The sequence below is a fragment of the Ascaphus truei genome, chromosome 4 (genome assembly GCF_040206685.1).
Source record: "Ascaphus truei isolate aAscTru1 chromosome 4, aAscTru1.hap1, whole genome shotgun sequence".
NCBI classification, from domain to species: Eukaryota; Metazoa; Chordata; class Amphibia; order Anura; family Ascaphidae; genus Ascaphus; species Ascaphus truei.
Genome location: NC_134486.1, coordinates 232,747,139 through 232,766,774, shown reverse-complemented (window position 1 = coordinate 232,766,774; position 19,636 = coordinate 232,747,139). Strand labels below are relative to the sequence as shown.

At 41.6% G+C, this 19,636-nt stretch overlaps 1 protein-coding gene across 2 annotated transcripts in view; it reads right to left on the bottom strand.

Moving 5' to 3' along the window:
- The window catches only part of TMEM181 (transmembrane protein 181), an 83,335-nt gene that overhangs the window by 41,530 nt on the left and 22,169 nt on the right, over positions 1-19,636 (bottom strand). Inside the window, exons 1-4 of one of the 2 annotated variants that reach the window (XM_075597002.1) lie at positions 16,688-16,842; positions 4,423-4,526; positions 2,010-2,065; positions 1,011-1,101 (exon numbers count right to left, since the gene is read on the bottom strand). In XM_075597002.1, the coding sequence (XP_075453117.1) occupies positions 1,011-1,101; positions 2,010-2,065; positions 4,423-4,526; positions 16,688-16,695 (259 nt within the window). In that variant the 5' untranslated portion in view covers positions 16,696-16,842. Of the gene's footprint in view, positions 1-1,010; positions 1,102-2,009; positions 2,066-4,422; positions 4,527-16,687; positions 16,843-19,636 lie in introns of those variants that run through there. The other variant, XM_075597001.1, reaches the window with a different exon arrangement.

Sequence of the window (19,636 nt, the reverse complement as noted above, 5' to 3'; positions counted from 1 at the left end):
ACCAAGATAAATGAAGAACTCCACACAGAAAAGAAGCGTGCCAGGGGGTGAGTATCAACAATATTGTATTATATCACAAAAAAGGTGTAATCTGTAACTTACAAATAAGTAAAAGACGGCGAACACGAAGTCCCCGTCACCAAAAAGTAATGTAACCTATACGCATTTGATGCGAAACGCATAGAGTTCACGTGACGTTCTGTGGATGTAGTCACGCGGGAAACTATTTGGAAGAGCGAAGGCCGGCGTGTCCGGGGACACGTGGACAACGTCCTGACTATATTTCAACTAACAAACTATCTGATCGTGCAGTTCCCGTTCATTCTTCCGTCTTTTCCTTATTTGTAAGTTACAGATTACACCTTTTGTGCTATAATACACTACATTTGATATACTTGCCCCTGGTCTACTCCTTCTCTGTGCGTTATTCCTTTTCCCAGAGATCTTTGCATTTGGATCTTCAGAGGACGAGGCAGGAAAATGCAAGATCCGCAAAGGGCAATTTATTCTTCATCGCAGCAACTGTACAAATGACGGCAGTGAGAGCACTCGGCACAGAAGGAACTTTGTATCGAGAAATTAAGCATTAACACATTGTAATAGGAGACATAAACAAACATTAGATATTACTATAGAAAAGAAGAATATTCAGCTTAGCAACAGCAACAGACATACACATATATAGGACTGACAGATAAGATATTAACATACCGGATATTAAGAAATAAACCAATAGTAAACATACAGTTTGTTAGTACAGTATATCTAAATAAGATAGACAAGCACAAATAGTCATGTATAAATAGTATATTCAATACCGTAAGATAGCCAACTTATTATAACAGAGGGGAAAATGCAGCCTACGACATCTGTATGAACCTAATGGAATATAATTGAGCAGATTTATCTACAACATATTAAACAGCCCTCCCAATTGATTTACTTTCAGAACATATCAGTTCAAGATTCAAATCAATAAACAAATAAAAAGAAAAATCAGAAGTACTAACCATCGGATTTGTCTAGCTGAATCCCGCATGTTAGCCACAGCTGCTGGTTGTAGGTGGACAGTACTGGTGACTGCAAGTTAATGTGCCCTATCTTGTGAAAGAATATAGAAGGACAAACATTGAAAAATCTGCGTCCCTCAAACAGGAAGAATGTGTACTGAATAAATCACGAATTTAAAAGGAAACAAAAAAAAAAAATTAAGACTATATACAGTAAATATTGAAAATAGCGAGAGTTTGTTCTTCATCTGCAATTGAAGAAAATGTGGTCAATTCCAGTTTTTCTATTCTGGACGGTGGTGACCAGCACACTAGCCTGCGGTATTTAAAATACTTTGCAGTAGATATAGATATAGTAGACAAAATATCCCTGAATTTTAAAAAGGTTGCAACTGCAATGTCTGCACAGCATGGTGTAACACCACATCAAGGGCATGCCCAGTGGTTGGGCACCTAGAGAAAGAAGTGGGGTCAGCTGGGAGTTCAAACAATGGCAAGCCTTTCCTCCTCCTCCTTTAGAATCCCTTACTGGACGCGTAGGAAGAGTAGCATGTCCCACTGTCAGAAAGGCTAGCATTTACGTGGCTGTAATCAGTTTGGGGACACGATTTCCCGAGCCTGGCAGTGGCTGGAAGCCTCTCTCTTCCCATCACAACCAGGCCTGGTAAAGTCACGCTTACAAATTCATTGTGGCACTGCAATGCCCAGTAGGGAAGGGAGAATCTAATGGGGTCTGTTGGGGGGCCTTCTCTGATTAGACCATACCCTGGCTATGTCACTCCCTCACGAAACAGACAATGTATAATCTGGTTCTCACCGTCATGTGTATACATGCTGCCTTCACTTTCGTTTAGCCAATGTCATACCTTTTTTTCCCCCTAAACTGGATTATTTGAGACTGCGTCCAAAGGAGTATGGTAAATGCATATGCTCAATACATTAGATTACGTGACACGAATATTATATGCAATAGGAAATCTTCAAAACAAAATCACTTACCTCAGATTTGTTACCTGCCTCAGATCTCACAGGCTTAGCCTCAATGACATTTGGTCCTAAAACAGGGAGCGTCAGGATACCAGAATTACAAGAATTCAGCAGCGCACACACAGACAAATAGTAGAACAGAGAGAAGCCATAGACCATCAAGTGTGTGCTACTAATTAAGGACATTCAAATCATTGTTGCTTTCAGATAGAGATATACTGTAGCAAGCTTCATGGTTTCCATTTTTGTGGCATCCATTTCCATACAGTTTTATTCTGCAGAAACATTATCATTGAGTCCTACGTAAACTCTGTGATATTCAAAGGCATTCAGTACGTGTGTATTTTGAGGTATCTGTGGGAACAATGAAACCTGCTACATTTGTATATCGTAAATGCCCGTCTTTCCCTGTTAGTTTTATAAAACATGTACACAATAACGGGGAGGTTATTGAATTAACCCTTAAACTTCTTGAAAGCCTATACAAAAGGGTAAGAATTAAAGGAGAAGTTCCTTCATGGTGTTCCCACATCACATGGGCAAATAGGAAGCTGGGGTGGATGATGTGTTTTTGCAATTGGCCCATGTGAGGCAGTCGACCAAATCGTCCATTTTGTTTCCTCGGCGGATTCTACTAGCAGCCCCTTTCCCAGGTAAGTAACTGAGGACGTAGAGGGATCACCGGAGATGAAATGAACTCCAGAGAGACCCCATGCTACCCAGCAGTAAAAAATAAAAACACAGTAGGAGGAACTGTTCCTGTAAATGATGAGGCTCTCTTTTGAACTTCCTTGACTTATGTTTCTTTAACTTTCTGATCACTTCTATCTTCTCTATGGTTTGGCCTCTTGTTCTCTCCTGGAATACGAACATCTTCCCTACGGATTGGAACACACCACTAGAGTATAAAGATGCTGCGAGAAGAGTGAGGGCCAGGAGTATGACAAAGTGGTCTGAAAGAAACGGAGGAGTGGCACATTGTGCAAGTGAGGCGCGTGTCCTAACATTCATTATCGGAACGCTTCCAAAGGCTCACACATGCACTGCAGTGATGGTCTCATTATGCACTGCAGACAGCACCTCAAAGTAAAGAACAGGAGCTGCCTTAAGAAAAACAGGGTAGAAATTGTATGCATATTTACATCTTCATTGTAGACCGCCATAAATACAACATTAACCACTTTCATGTCAATAGGGTCCGCCAGGCACTGCAACACTATTGCTTCATTAGTGAACTCTCCACTTGCTGGCCACTGAGACTTCACTTCTCTAGTACAGGTAGTGCAGGCAAAACGCAAAAAAAAAACAAAAACATATGAAGGAGCTGTAGAAATACTGTACATGTAATACAACCATGGTTCCCTTAGCAATCATATCAATATTGACATACTCTCCTCTCAGCTTGCTCTGAAGGATTTGAAAGTTTTTAAAGGTCACCGCATTTACCACTACTCTTACCACCCCAATACCCAATCTGGATTCACCTTTACACAGCTAGAAGGCAGTAAAAGGATTATGAATTAAAGCCATAGCTCATACTGAAGGTTTATATACACTGTAGGAAAAAATATACACCAATGAGTATGTTGGAGGCAAGCAGAGAAGAATGTGGCTTAACCAGGAAGGATCAAGATGACACATCCTCCATCGCTGTCACAATAATCACAAAGAAAGGGATATGTTCCACTTCAGGCTTGGCCTGTTCTTCTACCTTGTTGCAGAGACAGACCCAAGATTCAAGACATGGGTTTTTCAATAGCAGTTGCTACGACACCTGGGTTGCCCGGGCACCCCTTAAGTGTCCCCTGTAATTTTCAGGTCATTTAAAAATGGTACCAAATACAGAAAAATGTACAATGCATCTGATCTCAGACGCGCTGTTAGGGAGACTTGGGGTTCCTTACAATGCATCCGATCATTTGCTACGGCCCAGAGCGTATCAGGTGGGAAATGAAACAGCCGTTTCTTATGGGAGAAGTACATTTACTAGTTTTCTTCGGTAAAGGAGTAAGGCAGAGAGTGCTGAAATGTGTTGAAAGGAAACAGAATCAAACAAAACTAGACTAAATCTAAGGAGATGACTGCCCTGAACAGCAACATCTCCCTAGCACCAAAAATACACTACTGAGCAACCAAAAATATAGTAGGGAACATCAGCTGCAACAGGTTTAAGGAACAGCTTTTTCAACAGATGTAAATCCATTAAATATTAATCAGTAATATAAAATATGGTTTGGTTAAGGTTTAAATTAATTTTTTTCTTTCAAAATATTATGGATGTGCACATTTGGATTTTAAAGCAGTGCATACATACATACATACATACACTACTGTCTGGATAGAAAGGTTGCAATTTTAAGTCAAATGCACACACACCGTTTTTACAACCTTTCCCGATAAAATCAGCATTAAGAAGGGCACTTACCTGCTACACCTATAAAAACTGTCAGCCCGAAACATATGAAGAAGACTACAAAGACGAAGACAAAGTGGCGTTTGGAGAGGGTGTAGAGCCGCATTGGGGCTAACCTGCAAAAACATGAAACCAGAAGCAATGTTGACTTGTGATAAGAACAGGTTGGAAATCACAGCTCATTATACAAACACTATTATTCTATCACCTGAATGAATGCTATGCTACAACAACGGTGTTCATGGAAGGAAAGCCAGTAGGAAACCTCTAAGAACATTGCTGACCGTCTGAAGTTCGTCAAAGAGCACATATGGATAATCTAAGACTTCTGGAATAATGTTCTCAGGACAGACCAGTCAAAGGTAGAACTATTTGGCCTCAATGAGAAACGTTATGCTTGGCAAAAACACTGCATTCGAACAGAAGAACCTCATCCCAACAGTCAAGCATGGTGGTAGGAGTGTGATGGTTTGAGGCTGCTTTTCTGCCTCAGGACCAGGGCGGCTTGCCATCATTGACACAATTAATTCTGCATTGTATCAGAAGATGCTAGAGGATATTATCATACCATCCATCCATAAGCTTAAGCAAAAGTGGGTCATGCAGCAAGACCATCATCCTAAACATACTAGCAGATCTGCAAATTACTGGCTGCAGAAGACGAAATTCTTTGTTTTAGAATAGCTTAGTCAAAGTGCGGACCTAAACCCCATTGAAATGTTGTGGCAGGACCTGAAGTGAGCTGTACATGTAAGGAAGCCCACAAATGTCACCGAGTTGAAGCAGTTCTGTAAGGAGGAATGGGCCAAAATTCCCCAAAACTGATATGAGAGCCTGACCAGCAGTTACAGGAAATGTTTAGTTTTAGTCATTGCTGCTCAGGGGGTGCCACCAGGTACTGAATCTAAAAGGTTCACATATATTTTCAAACATGGACATTGAATGTTGAATCATTTGTGGATAAATAAATGTTGAAAAAGTACTATGTTTGTGTCATTTGTTTGATGAGGTTATCTTTATCTATTATTAGGACTTCGATCAAGATCTAATAGGATTTTCACATATTTCAACAGAGGATCCTCCTCATGTTTTTTAATCTGGCTTGTATGCCGCAATAAAGTTTTTTTCTACAGCACTTTGCCTCCAGCCTATTCTAATTGCAGTGCTCGTTCAGCTACACTCCTACTAACAACCTTACCTTGGAACCGAGGCACGCAGTGGAGCAGGATCACCCTTTATCCCCAGCTGGAGAGGCAGAAGAGTTTGAATTGGAATTGTGAGTACACATCTCTATACTCTATTACTGAATGGGAGGTTTGAATAGCCGGCCCAAAGAGGGACCGCCAGGTGGAGCAACGGACTCACCGGAGCAGGTTAGATGGCTCTCTCCCTTCATTCTATGATCTACGTTTTCCTTATTACTCTCTCAAGGCTGGGATTTTATGTTGGACAAATATTGTATAATAAGGAGGTAACCCTGCTCAATTAAAATACCATATGTCTAAATACAGCAACACTAGGAGTATATAGAGCACCCAATTAGGGAGTTTCCCTTACCCACTGTAAAATGTTAAGGGGTTCACAAACGTTCTCTCACCACACACACCCATAAGTATAGAAAAACAGAACTGAAGTCACATCTTGTCAAGTGGACTTAATTTTTGTACTGGATGTACTGATGGATTGAATAAAGAAAAAAAAATATTCTCCTGATGACGTTGTGGCTTTCTACTGGCCACCAGACCTAGGCTGGCCCTGGTGTCCATATTGTTCTCCAAAGCAAGCATCCTTTTCAAGGTAATTGCCTAGTTCTGATGAAGATTCATCCTTTATTCTACTCAAGTGTCATATCCTAAAAAGACAGCAACTTGCACAATCCCGCCTACCAAAGTGGTCTTGCTTGGGGAACAAAGATTTTTGCCATAGCTAAAATTCAAACGCTTTCCGATTGTTGGGTTCTAAAAATAATGGCTTTGCTCATCTGTAGTAGCCAGAGGGGATATAGATATTCAACATTCTCTTTATCGGAGCACCCAAGCCTGGAGCTACAGTCCTATACAAGCCATCAGGTTTCAGTGTGTTCATGAAGAAGCCTTTATTTAGCACTGCCTCCAGTAGTGAGTCATCTGGTTTGGCAGGTGCTTCACGTTTTGTGTGCGTGTTAAAGATAAGAAATGCACCTGTTTGTCTCTGCAGTTTCATCTGAAATATTTCTAAATATCCAATGGATTCATCCGATTTGTTTTATTTAGCTAAACTAAAGATGTAACTTAAATTCTACACACTTTCCCCTCTATTTGAATTGTGATCATTTGTTTTGCAACAGTGCAAAACCCTTCACTTTGATTATAGTTTTTCACCTTGTGGTCTATGAAATAAGGGGGGAGTTTGGCAAAGAATTCCATGATAAATATTTGGTAGTTACTTTTTATAGAGTCCACAATTTTTTTTTGCTATATTTTCAAATTACAGGGCTTACATTGCAAGATGCTTGCCTCAATCCACATCCTTTCTATATACCTCTCAAATTATAGTTTATGTCTATACATTAAAAACAGTGATTTCCAACAGGAAGTTTGGGAACCCCCACGTGTTTTGGAGATGTCTCCAAGGGGTTTGCCCCAAATAATATGTAATGGCAGATTCCAGGCAGTTTAGTGGGTTCCCGAGTGTGGGGAATGCGCACTTAGTAAGCTCAGGACGTTACACTGCCTGGGATCAGTCATACAGTTGCTAGCAACAGTTTGTAGAGTAGGCAATAGGATTTCTTAATTAGGAGGTTCACTGAGCAAATTTTCTAGCAGGGGGTGCAGTGTAAAACATGGTGGGAACCACTGGACTAAAACTATTGCAAGGATTCAGTAACATATGGGTTATCGCACCACAACCCTGTGTTAACTGGAATTTAATGCGAGATGGAAGGGTGATGACCCATATCCGAGGTTACTGAATCTCCCCCTAGGACGTCTATAAAATATCTGCAGCAACAATATATGCACTTTGGCCTAACTCAAAAGAAGTTAGGACTTTCAACTCCACAATCCTGTATACATACAGTATGCCTGCTTTTCCATTAAAATATTGATTGCATGTAATATGAGTGGGGGGTTATTTAAAACAAGATTATAGAAAAGAGATATAGGTATAGCTAAAATAAAAAAATGAATATGTGGACTCATTACTTACAGGTACTTTTATTATGCAGCTCATGAAAACCACAGAGCCAATCAAATATAGCTAGATCACAATCTGGCAGCTGTGAAATCTGTTACACCAGAGTGGAAGGAGGAGGATCTGATGACATCGACAGACACGCCCTCTCTCAATGGACTTTGAAAACCCTTATCATTCAGAGGCTTCTTGTTGCTATTTCCAATTATCTCTGAAATTCGTTTAGATGCCAATTTAAGTTTGCAATATTGATCACAAAAATAAAAAGTTTTAAAGAATTAAAAAACAGGATTAAAGCAGCAATCCCCCCAGAAGCCTATATAAAATTAACTCAAATAAATGCCCTCCTGAGCACGTCCTGCTCTTAAAATAAAAAGTTTGTGTGAATTTAAAAAAAAAATCATGATTGTCCTAATCTCTAGCTTTTGAGGTCCCCATGGGTAAAGGTCCATTTCAACCTCCCAGACACCTTATATTTCAACCGCTTATATATCTCTCTTGAATGGAGCATCACGTTTTAAAAATAAAAAAATGTTAGAAAGGGAAAGACCTCTTAAAGCAATCAGCGAGGCCTGCTACTTTAACCCATTAGGTGCCCTAAGCCATAGCCACTGTGTCATAACGTCTGGCACTGCAGTGGCCATGGCATTTTCTGCTCGTTTCCCCAGGGGAGATCTGGTTCCGCGCTCCCTACTATATTAAACGCAGAGAAACGGAAGAGGACTCCTCTTCCATTTCTAGTGATGCCGCAATCATGTAACTTTAGGATGGTTAAGCAATATGCAAAAGGAAAACAAAGCAATGACAACTATGTTATTTTTGTGATTGCTCCAAAGTTTCTGAATAGTTTTAGGACTTTACAAAGGGCTAAAATTACACAGATGGAAGTCCGTTCATTCTACACCCACCACAACCAAGTGACTACGTAGAGGTTACGATTCCAGTTGTACTACCGTTAAATTTACGTGAATGAAACGCTTATATAAAACACAAGTAGCACTGTAACCCTACGTGGCCGCAGGGACCTGCAAACTGGCAAAAGGCTTAAAAGGAAATAAAACCAGAGAAACCATTGAAACCTCTCACAGGTTCAGGTAATGGGGTGTAGGTATGAGAGCTCATAGCATGATTTCGATATGGGGCTCAGTCATTTCCTGAGCAGGACAGAGAAGCAGTGGGAGGCTGCCGTTAATCCAACACTTCATGTGATTTTTCTTTTCACAATGGATCACTTGTAAATTGACAGCATATACAAATGCTGCAGGCTTTTCTCCTCTGGGGAATTATGGTGGGATAAACTGATATTCTGCAACAACACTGCACATTGAATCCTATAGAAACTCTGTGATAACGAGATATATCTGAATCCAGGTGATAGAATAATCACAGATTCGCTTTCGTTTTAACTAATAAGTGAGTTACATGGTAAACCATGAGATTCACTTTGATATTTGTGATAGCATTAACTCTTGTAATGAAGATCTGAAAGCTTCCTGGGCCACCTCAAGAGAACGGAAAGGTTTGAAAAATCACTGCCATCAGAATGAAACTTGAAACCTCGGGTCACTTTCCAAGTTTGCATTCACAAACTTGTTGGCCATGCACCAGCCCACCCGCCTGTAATTATCTGGCAACTGTTTGTGCTTGGGTAAATAAGGGGATGTCAATAGATGTGCAAGTTGCATGCTCTGCCAGCAGCACAAAAGAGAAGTATATATTTCAATTCTGCTGGCTACATCAGCACTGAAAGGAATACAAAATATGATCCAGTGCATTCAGATTACTCTGCCAATGAAACAAGAAAAGAAAAAAGAAAAAAAAAAAGAGTTCAAAGCACATGAACCCTCAAGATAAATAAAAAAAACAAGTGACAACATGTGGCAGATGAAATAAGTGAAACAAAGTGAATATATAAAAATGTCAACCTAAATGAGTAATAAAACTCCTTGTAACATCTGAGGTGCTGCTCCATCAAAGAGACCTTCCACATGGTCTTGGAGAAACATTTTATGGACAAGAGTTGGAGAACAGCTCCCAGGAACTATATAGGGGATAGATTATGTACAAAAATGTATAAATGAAGATAGAAAGGCAGGTAATGGATGCACTCACATAGTGGATATAAAAATCAGACCCCTCAATAAAAACACAAATCTTCTTAGAAATCTTGAATAGAATAGGGTGCCTGAGGAAGCATGTCTCCTGTGAAGCACATAGTGCTGTTAAGGGCTATTCAAACGTCCAGAACAGGACTTGTAAGCAGCTGCTGTTTGAACAGACCATCCATTTTCTGCTTACAATGCCTCCCCGAAAGAATATCCTTGGAGGTGACGTTGCGATGAGGAACAAGGACGGTGAATGGAGAGGAAATTAAGACGTCTGCTCATTCAGCCTGCGGGCTCCAATGCCTTTTTAACTCTGATGTTTGATAGTGTATCCGCTCTATTTGCTACTACATAAAAAATGATTTACAGAATTATGCTATGTTTCTGTTTAATCTCTTCTATCAATACCAAATGATCAAAGAGTGATCACAAAAGAAACCCCTATTGTTGCACTCTACCATTAATAATTAGTATTGAACAATGAAATGTCTTGATATAAACTAAGTTCTAGATTTAAATTCTGAGAAGGGTAAAATCCAAAAAATAATAAAGTTTTATTAATCAACTTATCTAAGTGCATAGTAGGTGATAAGATAAAATAATTAAAATATCCCAAAAGTGGGATAGAATGGTGACTTGTTATACACAAAGGGGTATACCTAATAAAATTAGGCTGTAAGCTCCTCGGGGCAGGGACTCCTCTTCCTTAATGTTACTTTTATGTCTGATGCACTTATTCCCATGACCAGTTATTTATATTATCTGTTATTAATATGATTACCACGTGTATTACTTCTGTGAAGCGCTATGTACATTAATGGCGATATATACATAAAGACATACAATACAACCCAATAAGTAAGTTCACCGGATGCACAGATCTTGGCAATAGCCATGTAAAATAGATCGTGATAGCAGTGTATACGACACTCAGTATGGTATCACATTAAATGTGGGTTCGATAATCCACCAAATCCTCTCTTCAGGCTCTCGGCTCATACACTTATTATACACATGAGCTCCGTGAAAAGTCACAGCAGGGAAATAGACTAATCACAGTCAGCCGTATCAGCTGTGGCTAGCTAGTCAGCAGGAGAGACCCATTTAGTAACTGTTTCCTTATACTTGTATCCAATGTGCCAATGAGAACTTTACCTGCTAGTACTCTTTATATTGCCACAACATCGCCCTTGAACTGGTTAGGTAGTTATACAATATTCGTGACTATTAGCTACACCACCATTTAGCATAGAGAATGTATTATACACTAAAACCATTGTGTCCTTTCCTACTATAGCTACGCTTATAGTGCCGGCGATGGCGACGTCAGGCTGCAGTCGCTGGAAAAAAATCAAATTGAGATGACTTCCAGCGATCGCGAGCAAGCCGTCGCGTCACGCTTACTATAAGCGCACGCGACGGCGGCAATGCATTTGTTTTGACGCAACGTTGCATCGCTGTCACTATAAGCGCAGCCTAAGGCGACCATGCTGCAATATCAGTCAATACTCACTCCATTTGAGAGTCCGATAGCTACAGTAATTACAAAATAAAGCAGGAAAAGTGTATAGCATTAAAGCCTAAGTATTATGATCACAAAGTCTCATCTAATGAGAGATATTATACAACCGGTTCTTGGCGTCTGTGATTCAGTCGGCAGCCATCTCCTACAGCTGATGTCATCGTCAACACGTCGACGAAACCCTGACAATCGTGTCGCTCCAAAAAGTAGCACTTTTTCAAAGGGAAGGAGTTATACCTAGTGCCGGTAAGTTAGATTGAAATACCCCTTCTCGGAGGTGGAGCGGGGGGCGTGTTGCAAAGAATATGCAACCGCATTGGTTAATCCCCATAATGATCCCTATCTGGTCCGCATACATATCCAGGGCTTCGCCGAAGACCACAACTTCCTCCCACCAGCCTAGATAGAGATTAGCATAGGTGGGAGCGCATGTGGTCCCCATGGCAATGCCATGGACTTGGTGATAATATTTTCCATTGAAAATGAAAAAGTTACTACTTAGAGTGAAATCCAGTAGTTTCATGATGAATTGGTTGTGTAATTGTGCCTCGGTATTTCTTGATTTGAGAAAATGAGTAATAGCATTCATACCTATTTGGTGTGGTATGCTCGTGTATAGGTTCTCAACGTCGAGACCAACCAAATACATTTCTTCATCAATATGGACATCTTCTAATTTCAGAAGAATGTCCTTGGTTTCTTTCAAATGGGAGAGAACAATTCTATTCAAGATTTCTGAGAAGATGCGTTTCATTGATGAGATTCAGTTTGACATTCACTATGTGAGTGCATCCCTTTACCTGGCTTTCCATCTTCATTTATAAGTTTTGTACATATTGCACTATCTGCATTTTTCTTTTATCCATCCTCTATGTGGTTCTTGGGAGCTGTGCACCAATTCTTGTTTCATTTTATGGACAAATGTCCCTGAAGAGCTATTCCAATTGAATACCAACCTGGTTTTGGATACTATATTGGCATAATTTTTGCTGTAATCACTGTTTCTGGAAAGTAGTTTATCATTTGAACTCTCACTCACTTCTCTGCATCACATTTAAAGCAGCAATCCCTCCCGCCATTATCAAAATTGGCTCTGGGAGGGTAAGGCCTCACTTATAGTGCTGGCGACGGCGACGCAAACGATGACGTCACCACCAGCGAAAGTTATCATTTGTTTTTTAGCGATGGTCGCCAGTGACGTCACAAAAGGGGGCGGCCCACGCAATTTGATTGGTTTAGATACAGTCACATGTGGCGACTGTCTCTAAATAAAAAAAATGTAAAAAAAAAAACCATTTACCCGCTTCCAAATTTTTTAGACGCTCCGTCGCGCTTACTGTAAGCGCTTGCGGAGTCAGTTTGTTTTGGAGCGACATTGCGTCGCCGTCACAAGGCACTATAAGCGCAGCCTAAGTTTGAGCTGAACTGTACTCTTCTCAACACCAAGAACCCAGAGTTCCAGGGAGATTTAGCTTTCAATGTGCTGGTATTTTTAGCTTCTCTTCGGAAATACAAATGGCTGACCACCTCCCCACGGGTCAATAGGACGCCGCAACTCCGTGGAGAATCACCTGCGACTTTCTATTGGAAGACCCTGGCAGCCACCCGCATTTTATTTTCATCAAGCACATAAAAAAAAGGTCAAAGGCCTCTGGGACTGGGAGGCCCCTCGGAGCGGAGGATAGGGCAGCTCAGCCAGACAACCCCCAGTTACTAATTCTGAAACAAAAAGTTGGGGGGGGGGGAGGATTGCTATATGTAATGGAACATGATTCAGGAAGAATTATATTGATACTGGTTCTACATTAGACTGGCAAAATTGTGTGAGATTGTTGCTGTTGGCAACTGTAAGTAAAATTGGGCTAAACAGAGTTACTTTCCCTACCAATCATCTAAAAGCGGCCACACAGGTGGCTCCGGCTTAATCTTTCCCCTCAACTTTTCCAAATTACATTTTTTTCTGTAGCATTCTTCAGGTTTCAGAGGCAAATATTCAGCCAGTATCAGAGATTTTAGTTAGAGGTTTACAATGGGTTGTTCATACTGTACGGCTTAGATGCTGGCCCGTGCTGAGACGCACTCACGCTTGCCAGGGAGCCCCTGCAGCCGCAATGAGAGCGGCTTTAGCAGGGGCTCGTGCACGCTTCCGCAGGCGTGCGGAGGCATAGCCGACAATTTTTTTTATGTTTAAGCGCTCATGGGAGCGGAGGGACGGTCACGTGAGCGGTTCACCCAATGAGGGCGAACCAGCTCCGTGACGTCACAGGACCGCCCCCGGATGGCGCGCGTAGTACTTTCCCTCAACCTCCGCACGGCTGGAGTCTCTATGGACTCAGCCTAAGTGTACTGTCTACAAAGCAGTTTTTCTGAAGCATTTGGTCTTCTGCTGAGCAACCCGATTAGTGGGCATCTGAAATATTAACTCATCACACAGTCGACGAAAATGGTAAAAAAAAAAATATACAAGGCGTTTATGTTAAAACGGACAAAAAAATAAATAAATAAAAGAGAGACAGTGTGCTCATTTGCATGTCATTTCCCAGAATCCCTTGCTGCAGTGGAAGCAGTGTGTGCCAAGAGATAATGGGGAAAGACAGGGTTGCAGCCGTGTCTGAGACATGTGAATGTGCTCACAAGTGGTATTTTTATTTGATGTACACTGGAGGACGTGTCACTTTTTTTTTTTTTTTTTTACTTACCATACCTTGTTTTGTGTATAACCAAACTAGTCTAGTTGCACTTTAGTATGTTAATATGTTTTAAATAAACCTAGATCCACTAAGATGCATGCAATAGCCTACGTGTTTTGTTTTTTTAAATAAATCAGTTCTGTAGTATTAGATAACTTACTTTTTTCCCCCCATTTATTCAATTATAACATTTTTAATGAGTTTTAATATACTGAGCATTCTTTGATTTCTATAGCAAGTTTAGCACACTTCCCTAGCAGTGCAAGATCTTTGTAACACTTTCCTGTTTGAGGTAATGTGTTGCCAATATTACCATCAGTTTGAGCTGCAAACTGTAACAATAGATAATGCTAACATAGTAATATAAGAATACATTGTAGCTTCTGAGTTACACTGACTGAAGGATTGATTGAAACTGAAAGGCAGCAATTTAGTGAAACCTGTGAATCAGGATCTTTGCTGATCGATCACAGGAGAACCAATCCATCTGCAGTTTAAGTAATTAGTTTTCAATAAAAGGTAATCAAAGGCTGCATGTATTTAAAGAGAAAAAAAAGATTTTTTTTTAGCGTGTTAAGTGCCACTTGGATTACCTTTTTATGGTAAAGATTGATGTATCACAATCATTTAGAGCTATGCAGTGCATATTTGTCAACAGCAAGCCTTTCTCAATTAATCCAAACAGATGTCAGCTGAGAGTTCTGAAATGATTTCTAAAAGATGTATCCTCTACAATCTATACAGCAATGGAGCGATTGCTTAAGCCCTTTACTGGTGTAACCTTCCTTAAAACATATACTGTAACCATGTTTCAGTACCAGTCCGGCTCGTCTTTTCAGTACGACACGTGTGGGTGCATAAGAATGAAACGGGGTCAAGAGAGCAAGAATCTGGTTAGTCTGCCTTTATATGCTCAGGGTGATGATCATGGATGGCTTGGTGTTATGTATCCGGGGAACAGAAAATACAAATATCACAAGTGTTGCATTTGCAGATCTCAGACAGGTCTGCAACCCAGTCTTTCCCCATTATCTCTTCACATGCAGTGCTTCTGGGTAATGACATGCAAATCAGCACTCTGTGTGTCACGCTTTATTTTAATCCTGGGAAGAGGGAGAACGGTCTGGAAAACTTGCACACTAAGACTTCAGTTTGTCAATAGAGTTCAATTACTTTTACCTAACCATTTGTTCATTCATTTTTATAAATCATATTTAATTTAGTAACAAACCCATAAGCATAAATTACAGAAAAAACAACAAAAAACACGAGGGTGTAAATAATAAACAAGTGCTTTAAAAAAAAAAAACCACCAAACAAGGACATGTATAGGAGAAGCTCACTTTCCACTAATACATAATAAAAGAAAAGAATCAGTCCTTCTCCAGGAAGGTCACACTTTCAGTTGATCATGACATCTCTTCACTGGCACTGTCCATGTGTATTGCAATTATTTCAAATAAAGAGAAATATTTTCATTCTACTAGTATTTTAGTGTGCTCCACTTAAGTTTATCCCGTAAGCACGTATGTGGCCAATAAAACTAGATATAGATGAAACACCTCACACACATCTTGAAATATATTTTAGAGTGTCAGCAGAACTGCAATTTAAGATAAGTGACGTCCACAAAAAAAAAAAAAAAAAATGATGCATCTTTCAAGTGGTGAAAAATGAAGAATAGCGCACATGCAATAAAACACTAAATAAAGTGGTAACAACTATATTACTATACGTTCCCTGCTGCATTCAAATGCATTCTGAAAAATCAACGATATGGAATTTTACCAAAATAGTTACTGTTACAGAAGAGAATTCAAGATAGATTCTGCACAGAAGTATATTAGTGATAATTCTCACAAACATTACTACAGTGAATTCATATTGACAACCCAAAAGCTGGATTGATACAATGCATCCTAATCACAAATCAACAGACCACAATTGTGATTGTGTGCTACCGTTTACATAGTAATATATAGGATATACTGATTGAATAATGGGAAAATCGAGCAACTCAGACAATCTAAACATGTTCTAGGAGGATGCACCTGCCAGAATGGGCCATAAGCAGTCCTATGGCATAGTACTTCTTAGTAAATATGTCCTTTTCCAATCAACATAATCTATGGATGTTTCAACTGAATACAATTTCAACTACAACCTGAATAAGATTTGGAAACTAAACTGCTTCTGTTTAAAAGATCATTAAGTCACTACCCTGGTTTTGGGTAACCATACAGGATAACCAGTTTCTAATACTAGTCAGTATCCCATTTAAAAAATAAAAAAAAAAACTATATATATATATATATATATATATATATATATATATATATATATATATATATATATATATATATATATATATATTTTTTTTTTTTCATGAATGTACACACTTTAGTTGATCAAAGCACCAACACAGCCTTGTCACAGTCCTTACAAAATCAGTGATTTTTTTTTAACCCACAAATTGACATGCAACATCGCACTAGCAGCCATGGGGTTAAAGCCAGACATACATTAGTTGAGCAATGCTTTGCACAGCCAATATATTGCAGTGTTTGACTCCATAAAGTGGGGTTAAAGTCAGTGACTGCTGAAGGGAGCACACACTGCCAGTTAAAACTAATACAGCATGTGATCTGCACTAATAACATACACGACTGTGTTCATTGCCCAGCTACAAGCAACACGCACAGGTCCCAGCTGAGAATCCCCCAACATTCCACCCTATCTGCTTCTCTGTGACGCAATCAATGACGCCCCTCGCGCCCCCCTAAACTTACGGCTCCATGGCGCGCTCCCGTTGCTGTAGGGGCCCCACGAGAGCGCGCGTCGGTGAGCCACTGCCGGCCAACTCACATCCGTGCACGACTCACACGTTGTCAGAAACAGAGCTTGGTGCTGTTGACTGAGAACCACCCACTTCCGCATACGTCACACCCACCACTCCCTCATCGTTCGAGTGGTGACTTCAGCGTTAAATCAGTGACTGAAAGGAATAGTGGTGGAGTGCTGATCACGTGACAACGTCTGCAGTCACTCGGCGGCCATCTTTGGTTCTGGCACAGTGGTCATTGAAATAAGCCACTGATACCCAGACTGGAAATACCATTGCACAGCTAGCAACACCCACATTTCCACTGCTAAAACAATAAATAAAAAAAAAATGAATTCCAATGGCATAGTACAAAACTCCACCCACAGTATTATTTTTATGCTACCTCACAGGAGTGATACATATACCGTATAAACATAGTTTGTTTATAGACAATTTTATGCAATAGTCATGGTTATACCAAGAAGGAATAAAATCCCTTGTAATACTGATTCCGTTTTAAACAATGTGATAACCAAAAAAATACACAATGAATAAAACATAGGAACTTCATTTTTTTAATTAAAACTTTGTGATGCACACACATGGCACATGACATATCTGGTCACATAAGCATTTAATATATGTATAAAATAATCATACAATATTATTCATTAAACTGTTGTAGCCCTGGCTGGTTTTGGGCTACCAGTCTGCCCTCCTCCTGGCAGTAAGCCCTAGTAAAAGCAGGCTGACCAGGAGTAATCATGGGTTTTCCCCACTTCTATGCAGCCTCAGAGAGTCACAGAGAAGGCGGTGCAACCAGGCCTTGTGTCCAATCAGGATCACAGGGATGGTTCTTGCTTTGTCTGTACTTAAGGGGATGTACTTCCTAAAGTTAGTCACTTGGCTCTACATTGAGAGAGGCTGGTCTACCCATAACAATTGTGCAGGGCTCTGCCAATCTGTATGTAAGGAATCGGGGAACTCGCCCCCTGTGCCCTCCTTACCTGCCGCATCTCAGTTCCCGCTCTCCTTACAGAGCATGCACGCACCCGTGCGGTTCCCCTGCTCGTACCACGGAGCCGGCCCACCCCACGGTCGGGTCGCGCATTCTCTCACGCGCGGCGCATACACGTGACAGCATGCGCCGCCCTCTAGCTGCGAGTCAAGATTCCCAGAGGCATGCTGCTACTCCACGCAGAGGCCTGTGTTCTAGATTCCCAGAGGCCTGCTGCTACTCTCCACGCAGAGGCCTGTGTTCTAGATTCCCAGAGGCCTGCTGCTACTCTCCACGCAGAGGCCTGTGTTCTAGATTCCCAGAGGCCTGCTGCTACTCTCCACGCAGAGGCCTGTGTTCTAGATTCCCAGAGGCCTGCTGCTACTCTCCACGCATAGGCCTGTGTTCTAGATTCCCAGAGGCCTGCTGCTACTCTCCACGCAGAGGCCTGTGTTCCTGTGTTTCCTGAGGTCTGCTGCTACTCTCCACGCAGAGGCCTGTTTCCGGACTCCTGTGCTGAAGCGTTGGTTTGCCAGCACTGATTCCTGGTACCTGCTGCATTCTCTCCTAGCAGAGGTACCTTTTCTCTGATGTCTCTCTGTATGGCGTGCGCCGCACTCTAGCTGCGAGTCAAGATTCTCTGTTGATTCTCTGTCGGCCTGCGCCGCCCTCTAGCTGCGAGTCAAATCTTCCTATGCATCTCTGCCCCAAGTCTAGTATGGATCGCTCGGAGTTCGATCCGGAAGAGGGGGGTACTATGACGATGCGCGGAACACACCCCCTGCGGCATGTTTCCTCCTTACCTGTTGAACTTCTGATCGCCGCCCTCTAGCTGCGAGTCAAGATTATCTGATGTCTGTCTGTGTCCTGTACTCTTCCCTGCTTCCGCAGAGGCCGCGCCTCTGTTCTGCCCCTGCCTTGTCTTCTCTACAGGAGGTGACTTCAAGCATACTGAAGCAAGCGACGCCATCTTGCTTTCTGGAAAATCCTGCCCTCTTCCTCCTGACAGGAAGTAAGCCTCATTCTGACTCATTGCTATCAGCTGCCACTGCCCTTTAAATAAGTCAGTTGCTACCTGCCCAGGGTCCTGCAAAGTACTACCCCAGTACTCTATGCTGGTCCTGCCTAAACTTCCTCTGGGACACTTGCTCATCTCCTTTGGATTCCGGAAGACTGGGACAGTCACTCATTCTACTACTGAGGTTAGTTTACTGTGCGGGTAGTGTAGGACCTGCTGATTAGGGTTCACCTTGATGTGGTAGCAGGCTTATAATTGTAGCCAGGACTGGATTCTGGCTACCAGTCTGCCCCCTCCTGGCACTAATCCCTGGTAAGAGTAGACCTGCCAGGTGTTATCATGGGGCTTCCCCCCTTACCGTAACTTCTTGATTGACAGGGGAGGCGGTGGGACTAGGCCTGTGTGTGTTCAATCACTGGATTCAGACCTGGTACCTTCTTCCCTTGTACTTAAGGAGCTGCACTGCTAAATTGAGTCAATGCCTCTACCTCCTTGAGTGAGGCTGGTCTACCCCAACAACTGCGCAGGGCTCTGCCATGTATGTATTCCCTCCCCTAGGGGTGTGGAGAGGGAGACTATACCCCTTACTCCACCAGGGAGTAAGGGAAGAGCATGGACTGCTTCAGGTGCCCTTGGCCTGGAGTGGAGGTCCAGGGTACATCCTGAGGGTGAAGCCCCACTAAGTGAAGTATGCTGTGTACGCTGTTCCATCTGCCAGTGTACTGAATAAAGTGATCCTGTTCAAAGATATCTTCCTGCCTAAGACTACAATCTATCAGGAGGAGGGGAAGCATGTTCTCCTGCAGGGATTGTCTCCACATCCCTGGAGCCTGCAAGAGATGGAGGCGCTGACACGAGAGAGAGAATTAGATCCTACCCCAAAAGCCTGTCCTGTGTTC